The following is a 26,294-nucleotide window of genomic DNA, read 5'->3' on the forward strand; positions in this document are numbered from 1 at the left end:
CATTCCCAAACTCCTCTCCTCTTTCTCGTTTCCAAATGATTACAGCATTGTAGTCTAGAATTTTTTTAGATGTATTCCTTTTATCAAATGTCTTTGATGCTGGTTATGCCACATTTTCATTTTATATTAAATATAAAATTTGTTTATTTTAAAGTTTAAACTGACTTTAAACTTCAGTTTCTAAAGTTCTAAAGTTTTCTAGAACTCTGGTGGAAGCCATACTTATTTTAGCCTAACTTTTATTTATTTTATTTTATTTTTTAAGATTTTGTATTTATTCATGAGAGACACAGAGAGAGAAAGAGGCACAGACACAGGCAGACAGAGAAGCAGGCTCCATGCAGGGAGCCCGACGCGGAACTCATCCAGGGTCTCCAGGATCAGGGCCTGGGCCAAAGGCGGCGCCAAACCACTGAGCCACCCGGGCTGCCTTTAGCCTAACTTTTAAATGTCACTTTTATATGAATAGGAGTTTTCTGGAAAATTATTTTGTTCTTTACATTTTATTTCTGAAGCCTGAAATTGGTTTGCCTTATTATACTGTCACTCAGTTGACATCCTTCACTCTCCAGAATTCACATTTTCTCTAAATTTTTAGTTTAAAAAGTTTACTACTATTTCAAATGTTTGGTAGTAGACATATCATGCCTTTTCACATTACCTACCTTTTCTTGTTTAATTCAAACAAACCAAAAAATCTCCATTATTCTGATACTGTTATAATCCAAAAAAAAGCTGATTTTCTCTTGGCCTTAAGATCCATTCCAGCAAGGTATCATGTCCATGAGAAATGAATCTGGCTCAAAAATTCCTTGATAAGTGATATAGCTCTTTATTGTAGGTTTCCTTGAGGAAGCAGGAAAGGAAGAAGCACATGGTTCAACATATAGTAAGTCATCTTGAGGCTCTTCATTACAATTGTCTCTCTCCAATATCCCACCTCTTTTTTTTTTTAATCAGTTGCCTGATTGTCCCAATTCTCCATTCCCCATCTCTGTCTCTAATGTCTCTGCCTGTTACTCTATTTCTCTCTCCTCTCCTTCTCTCTCTGCCTCCTTTTCTCTTTGTTCAGCCACATGCTAGTCCTTCGCTACTTACTACCTCCATGTAGCTTTTTCTTGTAGAGAAATTTGGTCTGTTCTCAGTTTCTACCATTCTTCACTCCTTCACTGTTTATCCCAGTCACACAACAAAAGCCTAGGTGCACCCTCTGTCCAGTCAGCACAGGCAGTGGAAAAACCCCTTGGGAGAGGTAGCAGGAGATTATTGAAAATTAGTGACTTTTTTTGTTACTGTTGTACTATACTATAGATCTAGAATTCTGCTCTTTATCTTATGTAATGATTAGATAATGCTTTAACAAACACCTAAACATAATCATTTAAACAGAATTGTGGTTTATTTTTATCCATTTAAACTCTAAATAGGTATTTCTAGTAAGTATATGGCTGTCTTTGAAGGAACGACTCATGGACACAGACTTCTACTCTGTGGCACTGCCATCATTAATATGTAGCATCCAAGGCCACTGGATTAGTGTGCAGGAGGGGAAAGAGCATGGAAGATAATGCATGAAAGTTTTTCATGGGCCAGTCTCAGAAGTTGTACAATCTCTTCTACCTTCCATTGGGTAGCTCTTGGCCACATGGCAACTGCAGGGGAGGCTGGGAAAGATAATTTAGCTATGTGCTAGAAGAAGAGAAAACAGCTGACTGGCTAGTCTTCCGTATCTTATCTGAAGTTTGATACATTAGAGTTCTGCCCTTCCCACAAGACTTCTCTATTCACTGACAATTTATGAAGATGACTAGATGTTGCAGACTTTAACTGCCTGCTTAGCAACCAGAATTCAACATTTAGGATATCTTCATTATACTTCTATATAACTCTCTATGTATATATTTTATTTTTAATCTCAGACCAAAACAGTGCCTGACATATGTTAGTTACTTGGTGAATATTGAATTAAAGGAATGCATGATTTATCATCTCATCCCTCGTACTGCTTTTTTATAGAAATATCTTTGGTTAAAAAGAACATTTCATGTCAGCTACAAGATGAATCTCTTCCTTCTTCAGTAACTGAAATAATATCATTTGGTCTGTGTAGCTTCTTTCCTTTGCCTAGGAAGATCATACTTCTTTCTTGAGGACTAAGAAACCTGTGTGAGAGGTAGATTTTAGGAGAAGATGTCTTGAGTGCAGTGATAATTCAATTATAAGTCAGCCTGGCTTCCTAGTTGTTTAGAGAAGGGAGTTCTCCTCACACCAGATCAGTGGTAGAAGTGCTATATCAGTTATAGATTATTTGTTATGGTTTTTTTTCCCATCTAGTCATAGCTTTCTTAACTATTATTAGCCAAATTCTACACCAAATACTGGGACGCAGACATGAATGAAAGTGTTCCTGCTCTTAAGTTTTCAGTTTTGTGATTGTGGTAGGGATGGCAGACAAGCAAATAACAAAGATTTATACGATTTCGTGATAAGTTATAGATTTATGTGTTCTAAGGGAACATGGAAGAGGGAAATTACTTTATGTTTCATTGATCAGGAAAGTCCTAAGGCTGTACTTCACAGATGGGAGGGCACATAACTCTATAAACTAAGAATCAGGGTAGCTTCATTTAAACCCTATCCCTGTATTGTCTGTACTTCACTGGATCAGGGACCATCTCTGAAACAGAGAGATATATCCCTTAATTCCCTACCTGCAGGTTTAAGAGGAATATTACATTCCTTATCTGGAGAGAAAGAAGGAAGGAAAGGCCTTTGCTGGGCGAGGCTAAGAGAAAATGCACATTCCTCAGCCTCTCAAGAGACATTTCTAATCATAGAATCTGTTATTGAACTGCATCTTCTATATTAACAGAGATCTAGCTGCATTGGAATAAACCAGATCATGACTGTATTGCTATGGCTTCTCTCTCTATTTCTTTGGAAAAGTTTAGTTAACTTTAGGCTAACTGTGTTATTTGGATAACTCAGTAACTCAATTAGTAGTCATCTCTTGTTCAAGAACGTGATTGTTTCACCTACTTTTAAAAATTCTGCCATATTGGTTATGCCTTGCTGCAATAATACTCCTTTCATATCTGTCACAAATTGTTAACCTGTGGCAAATCCTGTTCTGTAATCACACTGACAGTGACTGCAATAAAGCAAAAATAATTTTACTGATTATTTTTTCAATCAAAAAATTAAATGTCATTTATAATTTAGTTTAAAATAGAGAAGTATATGAAATAGTAGAAAAATGACCCATATACCACCCTGAAACATCAATATTTAAAGTAAAGTTAATATATTTAGACAGTAGAAAATTCAAACAGTACCGATAGATACATAATGAAAGTGTAGCTTTTCTTTTTGCCCCATTGCCCTGTCCCTTCTCTCAGATGAGTGTTCCTTCACTGTCAGTAGTTTCATACAATTTTTTAAAGAAACATTCATATATACACATTAGCATTTGTATGTATTTATCTTTTACTCACTCAATTTATTTTTTTTAATTTTATTTATTTATTCATGAGAGAGACACACAGAGAGAGGCAGAGACACAGGCAGGGGGAGAAGCAGGCTCCATGCAGGGAGCCCGATGCGGGACTCGATCCCGGGTCTCCAGGACCACGCCCTGGGCTGAAGGCAGCACTAAACCGCTGAGCCATCTGGGGTGCCCTCAATCACTCAATTTTATTCATTTGTTTATCCATTCAAAAATATTTGTTGAGGGCCTGTTCTGTGCCATACAGAATTTTGAGCCCTAGGGATACAGCAGGGAGTAAAACAGAACAGGTCTTTCCTCTCTTGTCACTTAGAACTAGATGGTAAAGAGAGAGGAAAAAATGTAAAATAGGTGAACAAAGTGACTGATTTGTTCAAATACTATAAAGGAAATAGAGTGGTTTGATGTAGTAAAGTTATTAAGTAAGGTGGTTAGTGAAGGCTTCTGGTTGTACAGTTTATTAAATTCTGAAAAAAGAAAAACATGGATCAAATCAATTAATGCCAGACCTATGCTATTTTTATTTCTAAAGGTGATGCCCCACCTGCCATCCAGCTGCCCACACCTGCAGTCCAGCGCCCAAGCCCCATCTCACTTTTCCAGCCCAGCGTCTCCAGTACTGCCCAGGTGGCAGTCCAGGCTCCAAATCTGCCCCTCCGCCCAGCACTCCCACCCCAGCACTTTGCTGGGCCCTCCCAAACAGACACTCATCGGCTGCATTCTGGAGCCAGTTGCTCTGTGAAGAGACCCACGCCTGTCTCTCTGGAGAACACCAACAGGATTCCAACTAGTGCAAGTACTGCCCATGCCAGATTTGCAACCTCAACCATCCAACCTCCTAAGGAGTATCCCAGCGTTTCCACTTGTCCCAGAAGTGCACCAATCCCCCAGGCTCCTCCTATTCCACACTCACACGTATACCAGGCTCCTCCCCTTGGCCATCCAGCCACGTTGTTTGGGACACCGCCGCGATTCTCTTTTCATCACCCTTACTTCCTACCTGGACCGCACTATTTCCCATCAAGGTAAATGAACATTTTTTTCTTTCACCTAAAGATACAAACAGCTAATGAATGTTTACCTCGAAGGCACCCCTTTTTTACTTAAAAGGTACTTCCTCAATTCTGATTGGAATCTGGTTTAGATTAGAGGCTGAATAGAGGCCAAGCAGTTAACATAAATACATGAAGAAGGCTAGGTGAAGACTAGGACAGCCAATGAGAGTTCATGCCCTATCTAATAGGGTAGCTGCGACTCAGCTGTAGCTGATTGTTGCCATAAGTAATACAGTCTCCAATGTTATCAGATCAATTTTTCAGAAAAGTCAGTATTAAGAGTCCTTAAGATTAGTCACCCCTCTTTATCTTACTGTATAGAGTCGTGCTTCTCAGGCTTTTATATGTATATCAATCACATGTGATCCTGTTAAAATGCAGATTCTGAATCAGTAGGTCTGGGGTAGAGTAGTGTCCTATACCAGAGTATAGTAGGCCTGATATTCTACTTTTCTAACAGGCTCCCAAGTGATGCCAGTTCTGTTGGTTTGTAGACCACACTTTGAATAGAAAGGATACAGTAGAGTGCTTGGTCTGAGAGGTTAAATGACTTGTTCAAAGTTACACAGTGGTCTTTTTAACCAAAAAAAAATTATCATATAAATTATCGGTAAAATAATTAATTTTTATAAGGAAGCACCTAGGGAAAACAAATTTGTAACTTTTTATTTTGGAGTGATAGAATTTAGCTTCCTTGCAAACATTCTAATAGAGTATAACTTCTCTTTTTCAATTGATGTTAAATGTATAAAAAGAGACAGTTTCTATCGAAATTGGAGTGTTATATGTCTATTACCAATCTTCTACTGTTACATATTTAGTACAGTAAAATTATTTCCCACTTAGGCATACCAATAGCTCAAAGAACTTTTCAGGTAGATATTATGTTACTTCAATTCATAGTAGGATCACTTCTTTCAAGTCCTTATTCCAGTTTGCCACAACCATCCCCCATTTTGTAGCTTAGTGATGGTCAAGGGGATGGTGGCCCATGTTCTGGTCTGACTTTTTTGCTGTTAGAGGAGGCAATGCACACCTTTTTTTCTCAAAGCATTATGATTGTAAATTTTTACCTATTTGGTTGCTTCCTGAAGAATTGGTTCAAGGGCTTACCTTTGTTTCACTCACCTCAAAACATTCTCAGGTTTGAGTGGTCTTTCAAGTGGTGTTTGTGGAAAATTTTCAAAGACATATACTACTCACGGCTTTCTGGGGTAAGGGACAACAGATGGGGCAAGTATCAGGCCGACTGAAAGGCCAAGAAGAGACTGGGAAAGAAGGTACATGGGGAAATAAGGGCTTTGAAAAGTTCCCATGTACACTGGGATATCCAGAATGGCACATACATGTCCAGGGCTAGACACATATTAAACAAACACCTGATAAGATGGTAAGCTTTCACCTCTGACTGATTTTAGAGTCTGTGTAAGTAGGAAAAGAGGTCTGAGAAAAAATTGTAAATGGCCTGGCTAAGTGCTGAAGGAGTGCCCCAATTTGGACCAGTCTGCAAAGACTGAAGGGAAGGTGTTTTTTGCTCTGACTTGTTTTGTTTGGCTCTACAAAACAAAATATTTAAGGAAAGCTCTGCCAAGTCACTAGGTTAATGGAACAGAGACTTAAATAATCACAAAAGGCAAAGAATGAAGTCTTTACAAAAATAGCTTAGAAAAGTCACCAATGAAAAACACAAGTACAACTCAAAAGAAGCAACAACATCATACCCTGGGGAAGGACAGAAATCTGATTGTTATAAATACTACATGATAATATTCAAAATGTCCAGTTTTCAACAAAAAAACTACTAGGCATGCAAAGAAACAAGGCATGGTATTTCCAAGAAAAAAACTAAAGAAACTACCCCTGAGGAAGCTCAGATATTGGATTTACTAGACAAAGACTTTAAAACAACTGTCTTGAGCTAAAGGGAGCTAAAGAAAACTGACAGAGACTAAATTAAACCAGAACAGAGTATCACCAAATAGAGAAGAACATCAATAAAGATATAGAGATTATAAAAGGTAACCAAATAGAAATCCTGTTACTTAAAACTATAGTAACTGAAATAAAAAATCACTATGGAGATTCAGCAGCAGATTTGAGCAGGCAGAGGAATTAGTGAATCTGAAGATAGGTCAATTGAAATCATCTACTCTGAGAGGCAGAAGGAAAAAACAGTGAAGAAAAGTGAATAGAACCTTAGGTGGTGGTGTCCCACCATCCGGTATATGAATATAATCACCATGGGATTTCCAGGATAAGAGGAGAGAAAGGAAAAGGCAGAAAGAATATTTAAAGAAATAGTGGCCAAAAATGATCCAAATTTGAAGGAAGATATGAAACCAAGAAGTTCAATGAATAAAGATAAATTCAAAGAGATCCACAGAGATACATTATAATCAAACTGTTACATACCAAAGATAAAAAAAAAGAATCTTGAGTGCAGCAAGAGGAAAGTGACTTATCTTGTACGGTAGATTCTCAATAAGGCTAATAGCCAGTTTCTCATCAGAAACCATGAAGGACGAAGACGGTGGGATACATAGTGCTGAAAGAAAAAAAAAACATCAACAAGGAATTCTATAACTGACAAAGCATCCTTCAAAAATAAAGGAGAAATTAAACCCTTCTCAGGTAACAAAAGTTGTGAAAGTTCGTAACTAGTAGACATGTCTTACAAGAAATGCTAAAGGGACTACTTCAGACTGAAATAAAAAAAGACACTAGACAATAACTCAAAGCCAAACAAAGAAATAACACTGGTAAAGGTTACTACATAGGTACATATAAAACCCAATATTAGGGCAGCCTGGGTGGCTCAGAGGTTTAGAGCCGCCTTCGGCCCAGGGTGTGATCCTGGACACCTGGGATCGAATCCCACGTCAGGCTTCCTGCACGGAGCCTGTTTCTCTCTCTGTGTCTCTCATGAATGAATAAATAAATAAAATATTAAAAAAAAACAATATTATATTTTTAGTGAGTAACTTTTCTTTTTTCCCCTGTATTATTTAAAAGGCAAATGCATAAAACAATTACTATAAATCTATGTCAATGGATACAAAATGTATAAATATGTAATTTTATACATATAAAAGGGTGGTGTTTTATACAGAATTTTCATATGCCTATGAAGGTAAATATCAATTTAAATTAGATTGTTATAATTTTAGGATTTTAATTGTAATCCCCGAGGTAACCTAACCATTTAAGAAAATAACTAAAAATATACAAAAAGGAAATGAGGAAACAAAATGGTACATAGAAAAATCCATTAATGGAATGCTACTCAGCCATCAAAAAAAAAAAAAAAAAGAAAGAAAAGAAAAGAAAAGAAAAGAAATATTGCCATTTGCAATGACATGTATGGAATTAGCTAGAGGGTATAATGCTAAGCAAAATAAGTCAATCAAAGAAAGACAATTATATGATCTCACTCACGTGGAATTTAAGAAACAGAAAGAAAAATCATAGGGGAAGAAAGGAAAAAATAAAACAAAATGAAATCAGAGAGGAGACAAACCATAAGACATTTTTACTTATAGGAAACAAACTGAGGTCACCGGATGGGAGAGAAAGGGCGAATGGGGTAACTGGGTGATGGACATTAAGGAGCACATGTGATATAATGAGCACTGGGTATAAGGCTGGTGAATCACTGACCTCTACCTCTGAAACTAATAATACATCATATGTTAATTGAATTCAAATTAAAAAAAGGAAAATCCTTTAAACTTAAAAGCTCTTAATGGAGAAACTGAGGAACAGCAAAAGAATGACATATAGAAAGCAAATAGCACTCGAAATCTCACAGAGGAAGACCTAGACATGGCCAACACGCACATGAGAAAATGCTCCGCATCACTTGCCGTCAGGGAAATAAAAATCAAAACCACAATGAGATACCCCCTCACACCAGTGAGAATGGGGAAAATTAACAAGACAGGAAACCACAAATGTTGGAGAGGATGCGGAGAAAAGGGAACCCTCTTACACTGTTGGTGGGAATGTGAACTGGTGCAGCCACTCTGGAAAACTGTGTGGAGGTTCCTCAAAGAGTTAAAAATAGACCTGCCCTATGACCCAGCAATTGCACTGTTGGGGATTTACCCCAAAGATACAGATGCAATGAAATGCCGGGACACCTGCACCCCGATTTCTATAGCAGCAATGTCCACAATAGCCAAACTGTGGAAGGAGCCTCGGTGTCCATCGAAAGATGAGTGGATAAAGAAGATGTGGTTTATGTATACAATGGAATATTACTGAGCCATTAGAAACGACAAATATCCACCATTTGCTTTGACGTGATTGGAACTCTAGGGTATTATGCTGAGTGAAATGAGTCAATCGGAGAAGGACAAACATTATATGTTCTCATTCATTTGGGGAATACAAATAATAGTGAAAGGGAATAGAAGGGAAGGGAGAAGAAATGAGTAGGAAATATCAGAAAGGGAGACAGAACATAAAGACTCCTAACTCTGGGAAACGAACTAGGGGTGGTGGAAGGGGAGGTGGGTGGGGGGTGGGGGTGAATGGGTGACGGGCACTGACGGGGGCACTTGATGGGATGAGTGTTATTCTGTATGTTGGCAAATTGAACACCAATAAAAAATAAATTTATTATTAAAAAATAAAAATAAAAAAATAAAAGTCAATGGTGAAAAAAAAAGAAAGCAAATAGCAAAACGGCAGAATAAGTTTTTTCTTATCAGTAATCAGTTTAAATGTAAGTGGATTAAGCTCTCTAAAGGCAGAAATTGGCAGAATGAATTCAAAATAGAATCAAAATATATCCTATCTGCAAAAGACTCACTTTAGACCCAAAGACACAAATAGATTGAAAGAGGAAAAAATAAAAGAAGATATTCCATGCAAATCATAACCAAAGAGAGCTGGATATCTATAATATATTAGACAAAATAGACTTTATGTCAAAAATTGTTACAGTAGAAAAAGGATATTATATTTTGATAAAAGAGTTAATACATTAAGATACAGTGGTTATAATCATATACATATGCAACAAAGGACCCCAAAATATATGAAGCCAAAATTAGTAAAATTAAAGAGAGAAATAAATTTACAATAATAGTTGCAGACTTAAATATTTTTTGATATATGACTGATTTATAACATTATATTATGTACAATGTATATACAATGTAATATACAATGTATATTATGTAAAATGTGTACAATACACATTTTTTTTTGCTTGTAATGAGAACTTTTAAGATTTTTTTCTCTAATCAATTTTCACATATACAACATGGTACTATTAACTATAGTCACAATGCTATACATTATGTCACCAGGACTTATAACTGGAAGTTTGTAATTTTTGACCACCTTCACTGATTTTTGCCCATTTCCCACTCCTGCCCCCTCTGGCAACCACTAACCTGTTCTCTATCAGTTCTTTTTTTTTTTTTTTTTTTAACATTCCACATATAAGTGAGATTATACCATATTTGTTTTTCTGTGACTTATTTCACTTAGCATAATGTCCTTAAGGTCCATCCATAGTGTTACAGGTTCTTCCTTTTTCTACAGCTGAATAATATTCCATTGTATGTATGGAATTTCTGCTGCAGTGAATATGGGGTTACAGTTATCTTTTCAAGTTTGTGGTTTCATTTCCTTCAAGTAAATATCCAGAAGTGGAACCGTTAGATCATATGGCAGTTTTTGAGGAATGTTCATATTATTTTTCATAGTGGCTATACGAATTTGCTTTCCCATCAACAGTACGGTACACAAGGATTCCCCTTTCTCCACATCCTCACTAAGACTTGTTATTTCTTGTCTCTTTGATAAAACCATTTTAACAGGTGTGAGGTGGTGTCTCATTGTGGTTTTTATGTGCATTTCCTTGATAATTAGTGATGTTGAGCACCGTATCATGTACCTGTTAGCCATCTGTATGTCATCTTTGGAAAAATGTCTGTGCAGATCATGTGCCCATTTTTTAATTGGATTATTGTTGTTGCTATAGACTTCTTGTATTATAGTATTCTTTATATATTTTGGATATTAACGCCTTATCAAATATATGAGTTGCAAATATTTTCTTCCATTTGGTAGATTACTGTTTCATTTTGTTGCTGGTTTCCTTCGCTGTGCAGAAGCTTTTTATTTTGATGTGGTCCCACATCAAAATTTATTTTTGCTTTTTTTGCCTTTGCTTTTGGTGTCAAGCCCAAAAAATCATCAGCAAGACCAGTGTCAAGGAATTTACTGTCCATGTTTTCTTCTAAGAATTTTATGATTTGGGGTCTTACGTTCAAGTCTTTAATTTTTAATTTTGGGTTAATTTTTATATATGGTGTAAGATAGGGGTTTCCTTATTTCCACGGGGCTGTTCAGTTTTCTTAACACTATTTATTGAAGAGACTATCCTTTTAAATTGACCATATATATGTGAGTTTATTTCTAGTCTCTCTATTCTTTTCCATTGATCTATGTTTCTGCTTTTATGCAATATCATATTGTTTTATTATAGCTTTGTAATATAGTTTGAAATCAGGGAGTGTAATGCCCCTAGCTTTGTTCTTTCTCAAGATTGCTTTGACTATTTGGGGTCTTTTGTGATTCCATACAAATTTTAGGATTGTTTGTTCTATTTCTGTGAAAAATGCCATTGGAATTTTGAGGGGGGTTGCATTGAATCTGTAGATTGCTTTGGGTAGTTTTAACAATATTTTAACAATATTTCTTTTGATCCATGAGCTCAGAATATCTTTCAATTTATTTGTTTTTTTCTTCAATTTCTTTTATCAATATCTTGTATTTTTCAGTGTACACATCTTTTATCTTTCTGGTTAAATTTATTTTTATGTTTCTTATTTTTTGAAGTTGTAAATGGGATTGTTTTCTTTTTTTTAAAGATTTTATTTATTTATTCATGAGAGACACACAGAGAGAGACAGAGACACAGGCAGAGGGAGGAGCAGGCTCCACACAGGGAGCCCGACATGGGACTCAATCCCGGGTCTCCAGGATCACGCCCTGGATTGAATGAAGGCGGCGCTAAACCGCTGAGCCATCGGGGCTGCCCGGGATTGTTTTCTTAATTCCTTTTTATAATAGTTTATTGTTGATGTATAGAAATACAAATGATTTTTGTATATTGATTTTGTATCCTGGAACTTACTGAGTTTGTCGATTAGTTCTAACATTTTTCATTGGAATCTTTAGGGTTTTGTATGTATAATATCATGTCACTGCAAATAGATACAGTTTTACTACTTCTTTTCCAGTTTGTATCCCTTTTATTTCTTTTTCTTGCCTGATAGCACTGACTTGGAGTTCTGATACTATGTTGAATAAAAGTGGCAAATGTGAGCATTCCTAATTTATTCTTTTTTTCTTTTAAAGATCTTATTTATTTATTTAGAGAGCATGAGAAGGGGGAGGAGCAGAGAGAGAGGGAGAGAAAGAATCTTAAGCAGACTTGTCCTCAGCACGGAGCCCAACGACGTGGGGCTCAATCCCATGACCCTGAGATCATGACTTGAACAGAAATCAAGAGTTGAATGCTTAACTGACTGAGCCACTTATGTGCCTCTTATTCTTGATCTTAGAGAAAAAGCTTTCAGCTTTTCACTACTAAGTATGATTTAACTGTGGTTACTTTATGGATAGATCAATGCTCCAAAATGAATGAAGATGATAAGGAAATAGACTGTACAACACTGTAAACCAGCTAGACCTAACATGCATATGTAATGCTTCACCCAGTAACAATATAGATTCTTCATAATTGCATGCAGTTGCACATAGGATAGACCATATGTTAGTTCACAAAGCAGGTCTCAATTTATTTTTAAATATTTAAATCTTACAAAGCTTCTTCTCCAACCATGATGGAATGAAACTGATAGTAACAGAAAGAAAACTGGAAAATTTAAAAATATATGGAAATTAAACAACACACTCTTAAACAATCAGTGGGTCAAATAAGACATCACAAAGGAAATTAGAAAATACTTTGAGATGAATGAAAATGAAAACACAGCATACCAAAACATAGTGAAAGCAGTACTGATAGAGAAATTTTAGCCTCAATGACCTATGTTCAGAAAGAAAGATCTCAAATGGACAACATGACTTTAGACCGTAAGGACTTAGAAAAAGAAGAGCAAACAAAACCTAAAGCTTGCAGAAGGAAAGAAATAAGAAGAGAGATAAATAATAGGAAAGCAAAAGCGAGTTTAATGAAATAAAAGAAAATCAACAAGTTAGCTTTTTTAAAAGATCAATAGAATTGATGAAACTTTAGCTACTTTGAAAAAAAGAGAATATGTAAATTATTAAAATGATATGTGAAATTGTGTACATTGCTGCCAACTTTACAGAAATAAAAATTACTATAGGAGAATACAGTGAATAACTGCATACAAACCAGTTAGATAGCCAAGATAAAATGAACAATACATGAATTACCAAAACTGACTCAAGATGAAATAGCAAATCTGAACAGACCTATATTAAGAGATTGAATAATTAATCAAAAACCTCACAGCAAAGAAAAGCCCTAGGCTAGTTTCATTGATGAATTCTACCAAACATTTAGAGAGGAATACTCAAACCAATTCTCAAACTTTTCCAAAAAGTATGAGGGAACATTTCCAAGATCAGCATTACTCTGCTCCCAAAGTCAGACAAAGGTATCACAAGAAAGAATATTACAGACCAATATATCTTATGAAAATAATTGCAAAATATGCTTAATAAAATACTAGCAAACTGAATCCAGCAGCATATTAAAAGGATTATATACCAAGTGAGATTTACCTGAGGAATGTACGTGTGATTCAACATCTGAAAATCAATCAATGTAATACACCTTGTAAGTAGAATGAAGGAACAGAACCACCTAATCATCTCAATTGATGCAGAAAAGGTATTTGATAAAATCCAACACGTTTTCGTTATAAAAAGCAATTCCTGATTTCAAAACTTAATAGTCAAACTAGGAACCTCCTCAACATGATAAAGGGCATTTTTTTTTTTTAAATCAAAACCCATGGTCAATATCATCTTCACTGATGAAGAACCAAAAGGTTTATCCCTGAGATTGGGAACCAGAAAAGGATGTCTCCTTTCACAATTGCTATTCAACATTTTTTTTAGAAGTTCTAGCTAGAGAAATTAAGCAGGAAAAAGAAGACATCTAAAATAAAATAAATAAAATTATCTCTATTTGCACATGATCCTAAATATGGAAAATCCTATATATAGGAAATCCTAAGGAATCCACAAAAGTTTTCAGATCTAATGAGAAGTTGCAGGGTATAAGATCAATATACAAAAATCACTCGAATTTTCTAGCAATGAACAATCCAAAAAGGAGATTAGGAAAACAATTCTATTTAAAGTAGCATCAAAAAGAGCAAAATACCTAGGAATGAATCTAACCAAGGAGGTACAAGACTTGTAAACTGAAAGCTACAAAACATTACTGAAAGAAATTAAGGATCTAAATAGAGATCTAAATATTGTTAAGAAGACAGTACTTCCCAAAGTGATTTACAGAATCAATATAATCCCTCTCAAAATCCTAATGTTTTTTTTTTTCACAGAAATGGAAAAGCTGACCCTAAAAGTTTATATGGAATTGTAAGTGACCCAGAATAGTTTTAAAAACAATCGAGAAAGGAGAATAAAGTTGGAGGACTCACAATTTCCGACTTCAAACTTACTACAAAGCTACTAGATCAAACAATGTGGTATCCAGAGAATGAAAAGACAAGTCACAGACTAAGAGAAAATATTTGCAAAAGATACATCTGATTAGGGACTTTATACAAAATGTTGAAAATACTGAATTTTTAAAACTCAACCATAAGAAAACAACCTATTAAAAATGGACAAAACACATGAAGACACCTCACCAAAGAACATATAGAGATGGCATCTAAAGAGTGCCTCGGTGCCTCAGTGGTTGAGTGTCTGCCCTTGGCTCAGGTTGTGATCCTGGGGTCTTGGGATCAAGTCCTACATCAGGCTCCTCACAGGGAGCCTACTTCTCCCTCTGCCTATGTCCCTACCTCTCTCTGTCTCTCTCTCTGTCTCTCATGAATAAATAAATAAAATCTTAAAAAAGAGAGAGAGATGGGGTTTAAGCACATGAAAAGATGCATCACATTATATATCTTTAGGGAATTACAGATTTAAATGCAGTACCACTACAAACCTATCAGAATTGCCAAAATTCAAAATACAGACACCAGCAAATACTGGTGAGGTTGTAAAGCAAAGGAAATTCTAATTCATTGCTAGCAGGAATGCGTAATGGTACAGTCACTTTGGAAGACAGGCAATTCCTTACAAGACTAAAATAACTCTTACCATATAATCCAGCAGTCACACTGCTTGTTATTTACCAGGAAAAAAAAAGAAAGAAAAGAAAACTTGTGTTTACACAAAAACCTGCACATAGATACTTAGAGCAGTTTTATTCATGGTTGCCAAAACAGAAGAAATCAAGATGTCCTTCAGTAGGTGAATAGATAAACTGTGGTACATATAAACAGTGGAATATTATTCAGTGTTAAAAAGAAATGAACTATCAAGCCATGAAAAGACATGAGGGAAACTTAAATGCATACTACTAAATGAGAGAAGCAATGAATAGCATTATATTTTTACCTTATTTACCATCTTGTTACAGACGTTTTTATATGCAAAGCAGAATATCATATTGAATCTCCATGTACCCATCACTCAACAATTATCAACAGTTTGGCTTTCTTGGTTCATTTATTTCTTCTACTTTTTTTGGGGAAGAGTTTTAAGTATTTTAAAGTGAATCACAGATGTCATATAATTTCATCTGCAGATACATCCGTATGTAAATATACTAGTTAGGGACTTGAAAAAATGACCTACCATTTTCATACCTGAAAAATTAATAATTCCTTATTATCATCCAACAACTGGCTTGTTGAATTTTCCTCTGCCGTCTCAGCACTCTTTTCACAATGGGTTTGTATAAAAGAGGATCCAAGCAAGATATAAACATCAGATGTGATTATGTTTCTTAAGCCTCTTTCATGCTAAAATAGTACTCCAACCTCTTTTATTGTTTTTTAATGCCATGTGTTCATTAAACAAACACATTATCCTAATCTTGAATTTTGCTTATTACATCCTTGGATATTTATATATTTCCCTATTATCCCCCCTCCTTTTCCCTGTAAAATGATAGTTAAATCTTAAAACTTGATTAGATTCAGGTTCAATTTTTTTTTCTTTAACTCTCCCCTTTCTCTCTCTCTCTCTCTCTCTCTCTCACTCTCTCTCTCTCGGCAATGAAATCTCATGAATAGTGCTATGTAATTTGTATTCTATCACATCAAGAGGTATACAAAGTCTGTTTTTCTTTAATAGTGATGTTAAGAATGACCTGTAGGGTCAGGTATTATCACCGTAAGTAGTACTTCTCAATTCTCGGCTGTACAGTAGGATCACTTGAAGAGTTCAGACCAAATAAATTAGAATCTTTGTGGGTATAGGACCTGGGAAGCAGTATTCTTTATTTTTTCAAATTTTTTTATTATTGAAATTAAATTCAAAAATTTCTCCGGTGATTTAAATGGTTAGCTAGGGTTGAGAAATATCTGTGTAATGATTTTAGTAGCTGAGGATTGTTGCCTAGAACCATGAGATTGCAAAATAGTGATTTTCTTATTCAGTATTCCTTCATTCATTAACTAGAATGCTTTTTTGAAGAAAAACCCTCATCAGTTCGTTACTATGAAATACAGGAAGGGCAGGAAAATTTCTTGATTTTTTTCCCCATATCACTGAATCTTGTTTTGTTTTAGGAATACCATCATGAACAGGTAGACTTTTATATATTTGGTATGTTTTGATACATTGCCACTCAAATTATCCTTTTATTTGTATAGTTGGCTACAGGTTGGGGACTGTGTCCTTAATCTTTAATAGGTTTTTTGTTATCTGTACAATATGTCCTAGGCTTTATCTTGTCCAGACCTGGAATTAGCCATTTTATCCAAGAAATCCAAGTTCCTTTTACTGAGATCACAATTTGAGCAATAGGGATGCTTATTGCTGCTGAGTTAACAAAGTATCTAGGGCTTTTCAGTGGAAAGTATGAGAGAATATGCATTTTTTGAATGAGAAAAATAATTCATGAGTATATATTGATATTTCCAAAATAAATGTAATGTTGTAATTTCAAATGAAGTTCTTTGATTTTATGTGCTAGTATCTTCTCCCCTTAAAATTTTGTTGTCTAATGATAACAACATATTTGCTTTATCCTATTAAACATGATTTTTTGATGCATATGTGTGTGTGTATATACATAGAATAGCTTCAAGACAATTATATCAATAGTTTCAAAGTAGCAATATCACAAACAATAAAATTACAGGATGCAGTTTAAGATTTGTTTGTAATTCTTTTCTCTTTAGGGTATGTCTTACCAGGAAGGTACAATATTATCTTTTTTTTTTAATTTATTTTTTATTGGTGTTCAATTTACTAACATACAGAATAACCCCCAGTGCCCGTCACCCATTCACTCCCACCCCCCGCCCTCCTCCCCTTCTACCACCCCTAGTTCGTTTCCCAGAGTTAGCAGTCTTTACGTTCTGTCTCCCTTTCTGATATTTCCCACACATTTCTTCTCCCTTCCCTTCTATTCCCTTTCACTATTATTTGTATTCCCCAAATGAATGAGAACATATAATGTTTGTCCTTCTCCGACTGACTTACTTCACTCAGCATAATACCCTCCAGAATATTATCTTGAAATAATGTTTCTCTGTGTATTTAAGGCAACTACAAACTTGATATAACTTGGGTTCATTTGTTTTCATTTGCTTTTAATTTTTATAGATTACTTTTTAAAATATTACATTTGTTTTAAAATTATGTAAAGTAATTATATAGTTTCAAAGTCAAAATTACAATACAAAGTATGTTCTGAGAAGTCTAGCTTCTTTGCCGGTCTCTTCTCTTCCATCTTGCCTCCTACTTCAACTAGATTTTGTTCTATCTTTGCATTCTTTCTCTTTGAAAATAAGTGTAAAACATATACATATGAGTGTGTTTATGATTATATTATCACATGTAACTTCTTGTAAGACTAAATAATAATAGCGTCTGCATTTGGCTCAGGGAGTGATCCCAGAATCCCAGAATCGAGTCCCACATCAGGCTCCCTGCGGGGGGCCTGCTTCTCCCTCTGCCTATGTCTCTGCCTCTCTCCGTCTGTCTCCCATGAATAAATAAATAAAATCTTAAGAAAGAAATAAAAGCGTTTCTAGTTTCTAAAGTACTCATAGAGATTTTTTCTCAAGTTCCTTGTGACAGATCTTTTAAGTTGGCAGAACAAGTGATATTATCTGTTTTATTTTTTTTCTATTTTTTTAAAGATTTTATTTATTTATTCATGAGAGACACAGAGAGAGAGAGAAAGAGAGAGGCAGAGACACAGGCAGAGGGAGAAGCAGGCTCCACATAGGAAGTCTGATGTGGGACTTGATCCCGGGACTACAGGATCATGCCCTGGGCCGAAGGCAGCCCTAAACCGCTGAGCCACCAGGGCTGCCCTATCTCTGTTTTATATAAGGAGCCCAAGGCTCAGAAAAATTTGGGTTTATTTAAGGTTACCAGGTTTTTAAGTGGCATAGCTAGAACTACTTCCCAGGTAGTGTGGCATGGTAGTTAGGAGAATAAGTTCTAGAATTAGCTTGCCTGATTCTGTTTCACTACTTGCTAATTATGACTTTGAGCAAGTTACTCAATCTTTTTAAGGTTCTGTTTCCTCCTCTGTAAAGTGGAGATATATCTGTCTCATACAATTGTTCTAAAGAATAGTTAAGATAACACATAAAGGCCATAGCTGATGCCTAGAAAACATAGTAAATTCTTATTATATGTTGGCTAAATTGATGCCTTTCCCACTATATCACAGTGCTTCTAAAGTTATTCATTTTCATCCATGCAACCTTCTAGGAATACTCATATCTTAATTGATCTGTTTTCTAGATATAACATGTTTTTACCATACCAGTGTAGCCATGTAGTGTTTGCAATTTGCATTATAGACTTTAGCACGTCTAGTATATACCTGGATTCTAGATCTTTTTCTTAATTAAATTCTCCACCAAGCCTTGCATAATATCTTGCCTACATTGATTGAGTCCTGAAAAATGGTGGGTGAATTGTTTCTAGCTAAAGTGTGTAGGCTTTGTGGAAGAGGTATCTGTGTAATTCAGTGGATAGAGGGACCTGAAGGTAGAAGAGCTACAGGAGCAAAGTCATACTAGCTGAAAGTATGATACGTTCAGGATGTTTCTATTATGTTAAAAATGCCTGAATGAAGATGTGACAATAGGAAAGGAAACCTGAAACATTTTGGAACCTTAGCCTTATTATTGTGATATTTAATGTGGGCAAGTCCCCTGGCTCTTAGAGATATGGGAATGGGATACCAAACTAGTCAAAATGCCCCATATTTTCAAAGAGTTTGAAATAATAGTCTAGGATGTCTATGGTACTTATGCTTTTAAAGGGAAGAAAACAAAGTTGAACTTTAAAAAAAAAAATGTAGGAGCGTGATGTGAAACCCCCAACTTATGCGTTTTGCTGTGTGGTTGCTATGTTTATGTTATCTGTCACTAGATGGAGTCCATGAGCCCAGGGAACTCCTGTTTGGACTTTTGTATACCCCTTACTATGATTCCCATTCTATGCCTTTGAAAAGGAGAATACTCAAAAAAAAAAAAAAAAAAAAAAATTGACAGATGGGTTTGAATGGCAGATTTTTAGATTTACCTTAAAAAAAAGCAGTTTGTAAAACAACGAAATGATCTTTTCAGTTGTTCACATTGCAAAAATTTTATTTGAAAAAGATCTTTAAAAACATAGTTTAATATCCATTTCAAATCTTACTGATAGGAAGAATGTTTTTAATTGAACTTATTATTGAGGGTCAATTAGAGCGTTGAGTTGTTATCCTCTGTTCTGGTGCCACAGCCCCCCCTCCAGGAGCTGTTTTGTTTTGTTTTGTTTTGAGTATAGTTGACACAGTATGTTATCTTAGTTTCAGATGTATGACATAGTGATTTGATAAGTTTGTACATTATACTATGTGTACTTATACTATGTACAAATTATATACATCATAAATATAGCTACCATCTATCCTCATACATTACTATTACAATGTCATTGACTATACTCCTTATGTGGAGCCTTTTGTTCCTGTGATTTATTTACTTTATAACTGGAAGACTGTATCTCCCACTCCCCTTCACTCATTTTGCCTGATTTCTGACTCCTGTCTCTTCTGAGAACCATCAGTTCTCTGTACTTATAGTTCTGATTCTGTTTTTTGTTTTTTAATTTTTTTAGATTCTACTTACAAGTGAAATCATGTAGTATTTGTCTTTCTCAGTCTGGCTTATTTCACTTAGCCCAATACCCTTTAGGTCTATTTATATTGTCGCAAATGGCAAGAGCTCATCCTTTTTTATGGCTGCAGAATATTCCAGTGTGTGTATAAAATACGTCTTTTTTATTCATTCACCTATTGATGGACACTTAGGTTGTTTACATTTCTTGGCTATTATAGATAATACTGCAATTAACATAGAGGTACATATATCTTTTTGAATTAATGTCTTTATTGCAAATTTATGCATTGCAAATTTGCAAATGCAAATTTATTTGCATAAATACCCCTAAGTGGAATTATTGGATCACATGGTATTTCTACTTTTAACTTTTTGAGGAACATCCATGATGTTTTCCATAGTGGCTGTACCAATTTACATTCCCACCAGCAGTATATGAGGTTCCTTTCTCTCCACATCCTTGCCCACACTTGTTATTTTTTTTTTTTTTGTCTTGTTGACTTTAGCCATTCTTAACAGGTATAAGATGATATCTCATGGTTTTGACTTGCATTTCCCTGATGATGAGTGATGTTGAGCATCTTTTCATGTGACTGTTGTCCCTCTGTATATCTTCTTTGGAAATATGTCTATTCAGATCCTCTGCCCATTTTTAAACCAGATTTTTTGTTTTTTTGGTGTTGAATTGTTTAAGTTCTTTTTATATTTTGGATACTAATCTTTTATTGGATGCACCATTTTCAAATATCTTCTTCTATTCAGTAGGTTATCTTTTAGTTTTTGTTGATTATTTCCTTTGTTGTGCAGAAGCTTTTTATTTTGATACAGTGTCAATCATTTATTTTTGCTTTTGTTTCCCTTGTCTTAGGAGACACATCTAGAAAAATGTGGTTATGACTGATAATAGAAAAATTACTGTCTGTGTTCTTTTCTAGGATTTTTTATGGTTTCAGGTCTCAAATTTAGGTCTATAATCGATTTTGAGTTTATTTTTATGTATGGTGTTCAAAGGTGGCCCAGTTTCATTCTCTTTACATGTAGCTGTTCAATTTTCCTAGCACCATTTATTGAAGATAGCCTTTTCCCTATTGTATATTGTATATTGCCTCTTTTGTCAAAAGTAAATTGACCATATAATTATGCATTTATCTCTGAGCTCTCTATTCTCTTCTATTGATCCGTTTTTATTTTTGTGCCAATGCCATACTGTTTTGATTCCTGTAGCTTTGTAATATATCTTGAAATATGGAATTGTGTTACCTCCAGCTTTTTTTCTTCTTCTCAAGATTGTGTTAGCTACTCAGGATCTTTCATGGTTCCACACAAATTTTAGGATTACTTATTATAGTTTTGTGACGAATGCAGTTGATGAGTAACTATTAATTCAAACCCAATTATATATCCCCCCATAAATTTTGTTTCAAATACTAATAAGAACAATTGTTGCACTGCTTTTACTAAGCTTCATTTTTACCACAGTATAACACATGCCTGCATTTCAAATCCTTACATAGTGTCATGAGAGAATAGCCCAGATTAGCAATTTTTCTATATCAAGGTTGTCAAAGGTTAGAAGTCCGAGGCTGATTATAGATAATAGCTCTGCTGAATCACGAGCTCACTTTGCCTTTTTTTAAAAAAAAATTATTTATTTTATGTTGGGACTTGGTAGTGGTAAAAGAGCAGATGAATACATGAAGTGGTTTCAGAAAGTTATCTTGAGGGATTTCCAGGCCCTAAAGAGGTTGCAGTTAAACTTGCTCAATTAGTCTGTATGCAAGGCAGCATGGGGGGCCAAGGTATGATCTAATTCTAATTTTTGTCTTTCTGCTACAGCACGTGCCCTTATAGTCGGCCTCCCTTTGGCTATGGAAATTTTCCAAGTTCAATGCCAGAATGCCTTGGTTATTATGAAGACAGATACCAAAAACATGAGGCTATGTTTTCAGCTTTAAATAGAGACTATCCTTTTAGAGACTACCCAGATGAACGTACACACAGTGAAGATTCTCGGAGTTGTGAAAGCATGGATGGGACCTCTTACTATAATAGTCATAGTCACAGTGGGGAAGAATACTTAAATCCCATGCCTCAGCTGGACATTGGAGCCTTGGAGAATGTCTTCACAGCCCCAACATCAACTTCCTCTAGCATCCAGCAAGTCAATGTCACTGACAGTGATGAAGAGGAAGAAGAAAAAGTGCTCAGAAATTTATAACTTTAAAACAAATATGCACAGAAAATAAACATTTCTTAAAATATATTCTGGGTCAGTTGGTGTGAGAAATAAAAAGCCTAGAATGCTTTTGCTGAGAGTTTTCAGCCATGATTTGAGGAGTCAAATCAAACGTAACTTATGCCTTCATAAAGTTTTGATGCGTGAAACAGGAGTCCTGATGTCTCATCGTAGGAATATTTAAGAAATGAAGTACTTTATTTTTGTGGCTGAAACTTGTATCAACATATATTATCATTACTTTATCTTGGAATGTGGAAAATACTGAATCCTCACAATTATATTGAGGGGATAGGGTGTATATATCTAGCATGACAAGTGTGCTTTGTATTTTATCTCAGGATACATTTATTTATTTTTCTCATACGAATTTTTTGTTTGGTGTTTATGTAATACTTATGGATATTGTCTGTTTTTATGTAACAGTTTGAGAATATTTTGATAATTTTTAGTAGTCAATTGAGACTCAGTTACTAAATTTAATTTACATTAATAACCAATTATAAGTTGCAAATGTGTTTTCATGACCCTTGGGTAATTCTTTCAGCTAAATTAGTCATTTCTGTTCTAAACATTTTCATCTTTTTTGGATTTCTTTTTCCATTTGGTATGCATTGTTCAACTTTTGTTATAATTAAATAAACATAGATAAAATTGTTTTTGTTGGATGTTTTCTGTTTGGGGGATAGAAATAAGCAAAACGAGTACTGTTCAAATGAAGATGGTTTCCATTCCACGGGCAGATATTTATTTTTACTTAATAGTCTCCAGAATTGCATAGATCCTATTAGCTTACATGAGACTTAAAATTGTATCAACAAAGATGTTGTGCACATATTCTGATGCCGTTTCCAAACTCTTTACACATGTTGTACATGTGACTTAAGCACTCCCTCAAATGCAAGAGCTCTTCAAGATTTGGTTCAAGCAGCTGTCTCTAAAACCACGGAGTTCACATAAGAGCACGTGGAATTTATTTCATTCACAATGAGCAATAAAAATCCTTCTTGTGGGCAGCCTGGGTGGCTCAGCAGTTTAGTGCTGCCTTCGACCCCTGGTGTGATCCTGGAGTCCCAGGATGGAGTCCCACGTCCGGCTCCCTGCATGGAGCCTGCTTCTCCCTCTGCCTATGTCTCTGCCTCTCTCTCTCTCTCTCTCTCTCTCTGTGTGTGTCTCTCATGAGCAAATAAAATCTTAAAAAAAAAATCTCTTCTGCTCTCCTTTAAAAAAAAAATCCTTCTTATGATGTGTCCTCATGATAAGTGTCCACTATGAATGGAGAGAACCTGTTTAGAATAGGATCAGGACCACCAGAATTGGGATCATGATAGAAGAGATCTACACAGCACCTGAACTGAGGATCAGAAATAGCTACAAACCAGTACACTTTTCCCTCAATGATCTGTATAATTTATGCAATTGGTTACTTAAGAGAATTGAGAATTGGTTACTTAAAACTGCTTAGAAATTTTCTCTGGAAACCTAAGCTTCCAACTTCTTCCTTTACTAAGTCTGTATTTGTTCCTTAAGAAAAGGTTGTTCATACATTTCATCAGCCATATACTTAATTGTATGTAATATTTCCTCTTCCCAATAAAAATTTTATTTTCATCCTTTATATTCTTTTATTACTCCGTGCAATGTCATTTCAATGTGGTTAAAGAGCAATATTTGAATTTCTTTATGGAGAGAGCAAATGTGTAACCTCATGTTGGAACTAAAGCAACATCTGGTTGTCTTCACAATTGATGTTTACATCATGAAGAAAAAATGTGTGTGGCAGTTTGACCCATTTTATCCCATCTCATTTTAATAACACCATGATGACTAAACTGGGTTTTGATGACAGACTTTATTTTTACAGACAAATTGGTTGGGAAAATCCCTTTGTAAGGCAGCACAACGTTACAGAGCATAGTTTAGTGTTTCCTAACTACCTATCTTCAGGCTAGCCCTGCACCACCAACCAATTCCTTCCTTCCTTCTACTTAATAGCTGTTGAGGATGGGCAACAGTGCTGGGATCACAAGTCAAGAGTTTCAGATTCTATACAGATCCACAGTATAATTTGGGCTGGAAAATATGGGTAGCTCTTAGGTAGAAAAGAAACCCAATTGCAAATAAGCATGCCTAGCTACAAATGCCCATATCTGCTCATTTATAGCTCTTTAAATCACAGTTGGCTTTAACTAGAAATCTACAGACTAAACAAAGCCCTGCCCCCTTGGCATTAATTCATCTGCCTCTCCAAGTCATCAGAGTAAAATTCTCTGAGCTTGAAGTCACAAGAACTTTCTAATAGGTTTCATTACCTTGTTTGTTCTTATTGTAAATCAGAGGTGGTAATATTTGTAATAAGAGTAGCCTTCTTTAAGAGTGTATGGAATTGTCAATATGTTTTAAATGTCAAACTTTTCTATGCTTTGAACAAAGCTTCTCTAATTACAAATTAAGAAAAACTGTTTTCAGTGAAAATAAAACAAAAATAAATTTAATCCCAGTTTTCAAGGAGTTTAGTTATCAAATTTAGAAAGGCAAGAGCACTGTTTCTCTAAATATGTTAGTTGGAACTCAAACATTTTAGATATTCTGACAATATTTAAGTTTGGGAAACACATGCTATTCCCCCTCCCTCGTGGAGTGTGAATGCCCATTATCATTGTAAAGGTTCTCAAAAGTCTTACAGTAAAAAATCATGTTTAACAATTATCTCAGTGCTACCCAAACGTACTGGCTTGAGACTCCCTTTTTTTGTTTTAACAATGTCTACTAATATCTCACAGAATCCACTTTGGAAAATGCTACAATTATAGCTGGTAGCTTTGGTTTTCAGTTGTTGACTTCATGTATGGTTTCCTGCATTGATCACCTTAAATCCTTTATTGAAAGAAGGCAGTGGCTAAATAAACTTTTTTTTTTTTTTTGCCCTAAGTATCTGATAATTTAAAAGAGTGAAGACCTGAAACTTTTAGTTGTAAGTTGCTTTTCTCTACTAAACTGGCTTTTTAATGGAAGTTGATATCGTATCCAAGAATTCAAGTGGGCAAATGTGCTAAATTCCCATACAAGTATATTTTCCACAGTGTAAACCAGCTGTCAGTAGGATTGGATTATTCCTGAGCCAAGAGTGAAAGTTGTAGTTTGGAAGTGAAGTTGAAATGAAATTCTGGGGATTCTATGAACTACTTGCAATATTTTAAAATAGTATAATTTTGATGTGGGCAGGGTAATTCTGAAAAATTTCTGGTCTACATTTTAGAACAGACTGCTAAGCCACATCATATTTTTAGCTTTCTGAATCATTTAAACTTTTTGAATTTTAGAAAAATTCCAAAGGCATGGTAATAAAATCAGCTTCCTAAAAACAAGTGTATAAGGAGTTACATTCTATCTAATTCTACTTGATGAAAAATTCCACATCCTCTAAACAGATATGTACCCTTTGTCTCTACAGTCTGCATTCTGACTACTTGACTCAACCTTACCTGTCTCCCTTCTGATGAGTTTAACATACACAAATCTTAGTAAACTTTTCACTAGTTGGGTGATAAATGCTTATAGGGAGGTTGGGAATTCTATTTGCTAGACCCTTATATCTCTGGCTGCTTTCCTGAAACCACTTCAGAGAAATGTTTTATTTCTAAAAATAATGAACAGCATCTTACATGTCTTCTTTTTCAAAGGAATATCTTCAAAAAAGCTAAGTGTTTTCCTGTGTTCCCTGAGACACTGTCTGTGGAGGCTGACAAACCCAGCCTGGAGAATGTCTTTTCAGCTATACCTAATTATATAGGTCATAGGCAATGGAAAGGTTAAGGTGATGAACAGTCCCAGTTTGTCTAGTATTGTGGGGTTGGGAGACCCAGAACTTGGGATTTTCAATGCTAAAACCAAAAAAGTCCTGGGCAAACGGAGATAAGCTGGTCACCCAATTGAATAAAATGAGTATAGAATCATCCAGAGGGCTGGCTTATGCAGACTGTACTATTCTAATCTAGAGTTTGAAATTATGACGCTTCTCTCACAAAGGCAGAGCATAGTCCAACTTATGTCAGATTTAATAGAAAGGTGTGGGGAGAGGGTAAATTCCAGGATGTGTA

General features: G+C 35.2%; 1 protein-coding gene across 4 annotated transcripts in view; it reads left to right on the plus strand.

Annotated features, from left to right (window-relative positions):
- Positions 1 to 22,221, plus strand: part of SOX30 (SRY-box transcription factor 30) — a 29,302-nt gene extending 7,081 nt beyond the window's left edge. The window contains exons 4-6 of one of the 4 annotated variants that reach the window (XM_038534904.1): positions 842 to 889; positions 4,038 to 4,530; positions 14,145 to 14,303. In XM_038534904.1, coding sequence (XP_038390832.1) covers positions 842 to 889; positions 4,038 to 4,530; positions 14,145 to 14,199 — 596 coding nt within the window. In that variant the 3' untranslated portion in view covers positions 14,200 to 14,303. Of the gene's footprint in view, positions 1 to 841; positions 890 to 4,037; positions 4,531 to 14,144; positions 14,304 to 21,794 lie in introns of those variants that run through there. The other 3 variants (XM_038534902.1, XM_038534903.1, XM_038534905.1) reach the window with 3 other exon arrangements.
- The last annotated feature ends 4,073 nt before the right edge of the window (positions 22,222 to 26,294 follow it).

Source organism: Canis lupus, chromosome 4 (assembly GCF_011100685.1).
Source record: "Canis lupus familiaris isolate Mischka breed German Shepherd chromosome 4, alternate assembly UU_Cfam_GSD_1.0, whole genome shotgun sequence".
In the NCBI taxonomy this organism is placed as follows: Eukaryota; Metazoa; Chordata; class Mammalia; order Carnivora; family Canidae; genus Canis; species Canis lupus.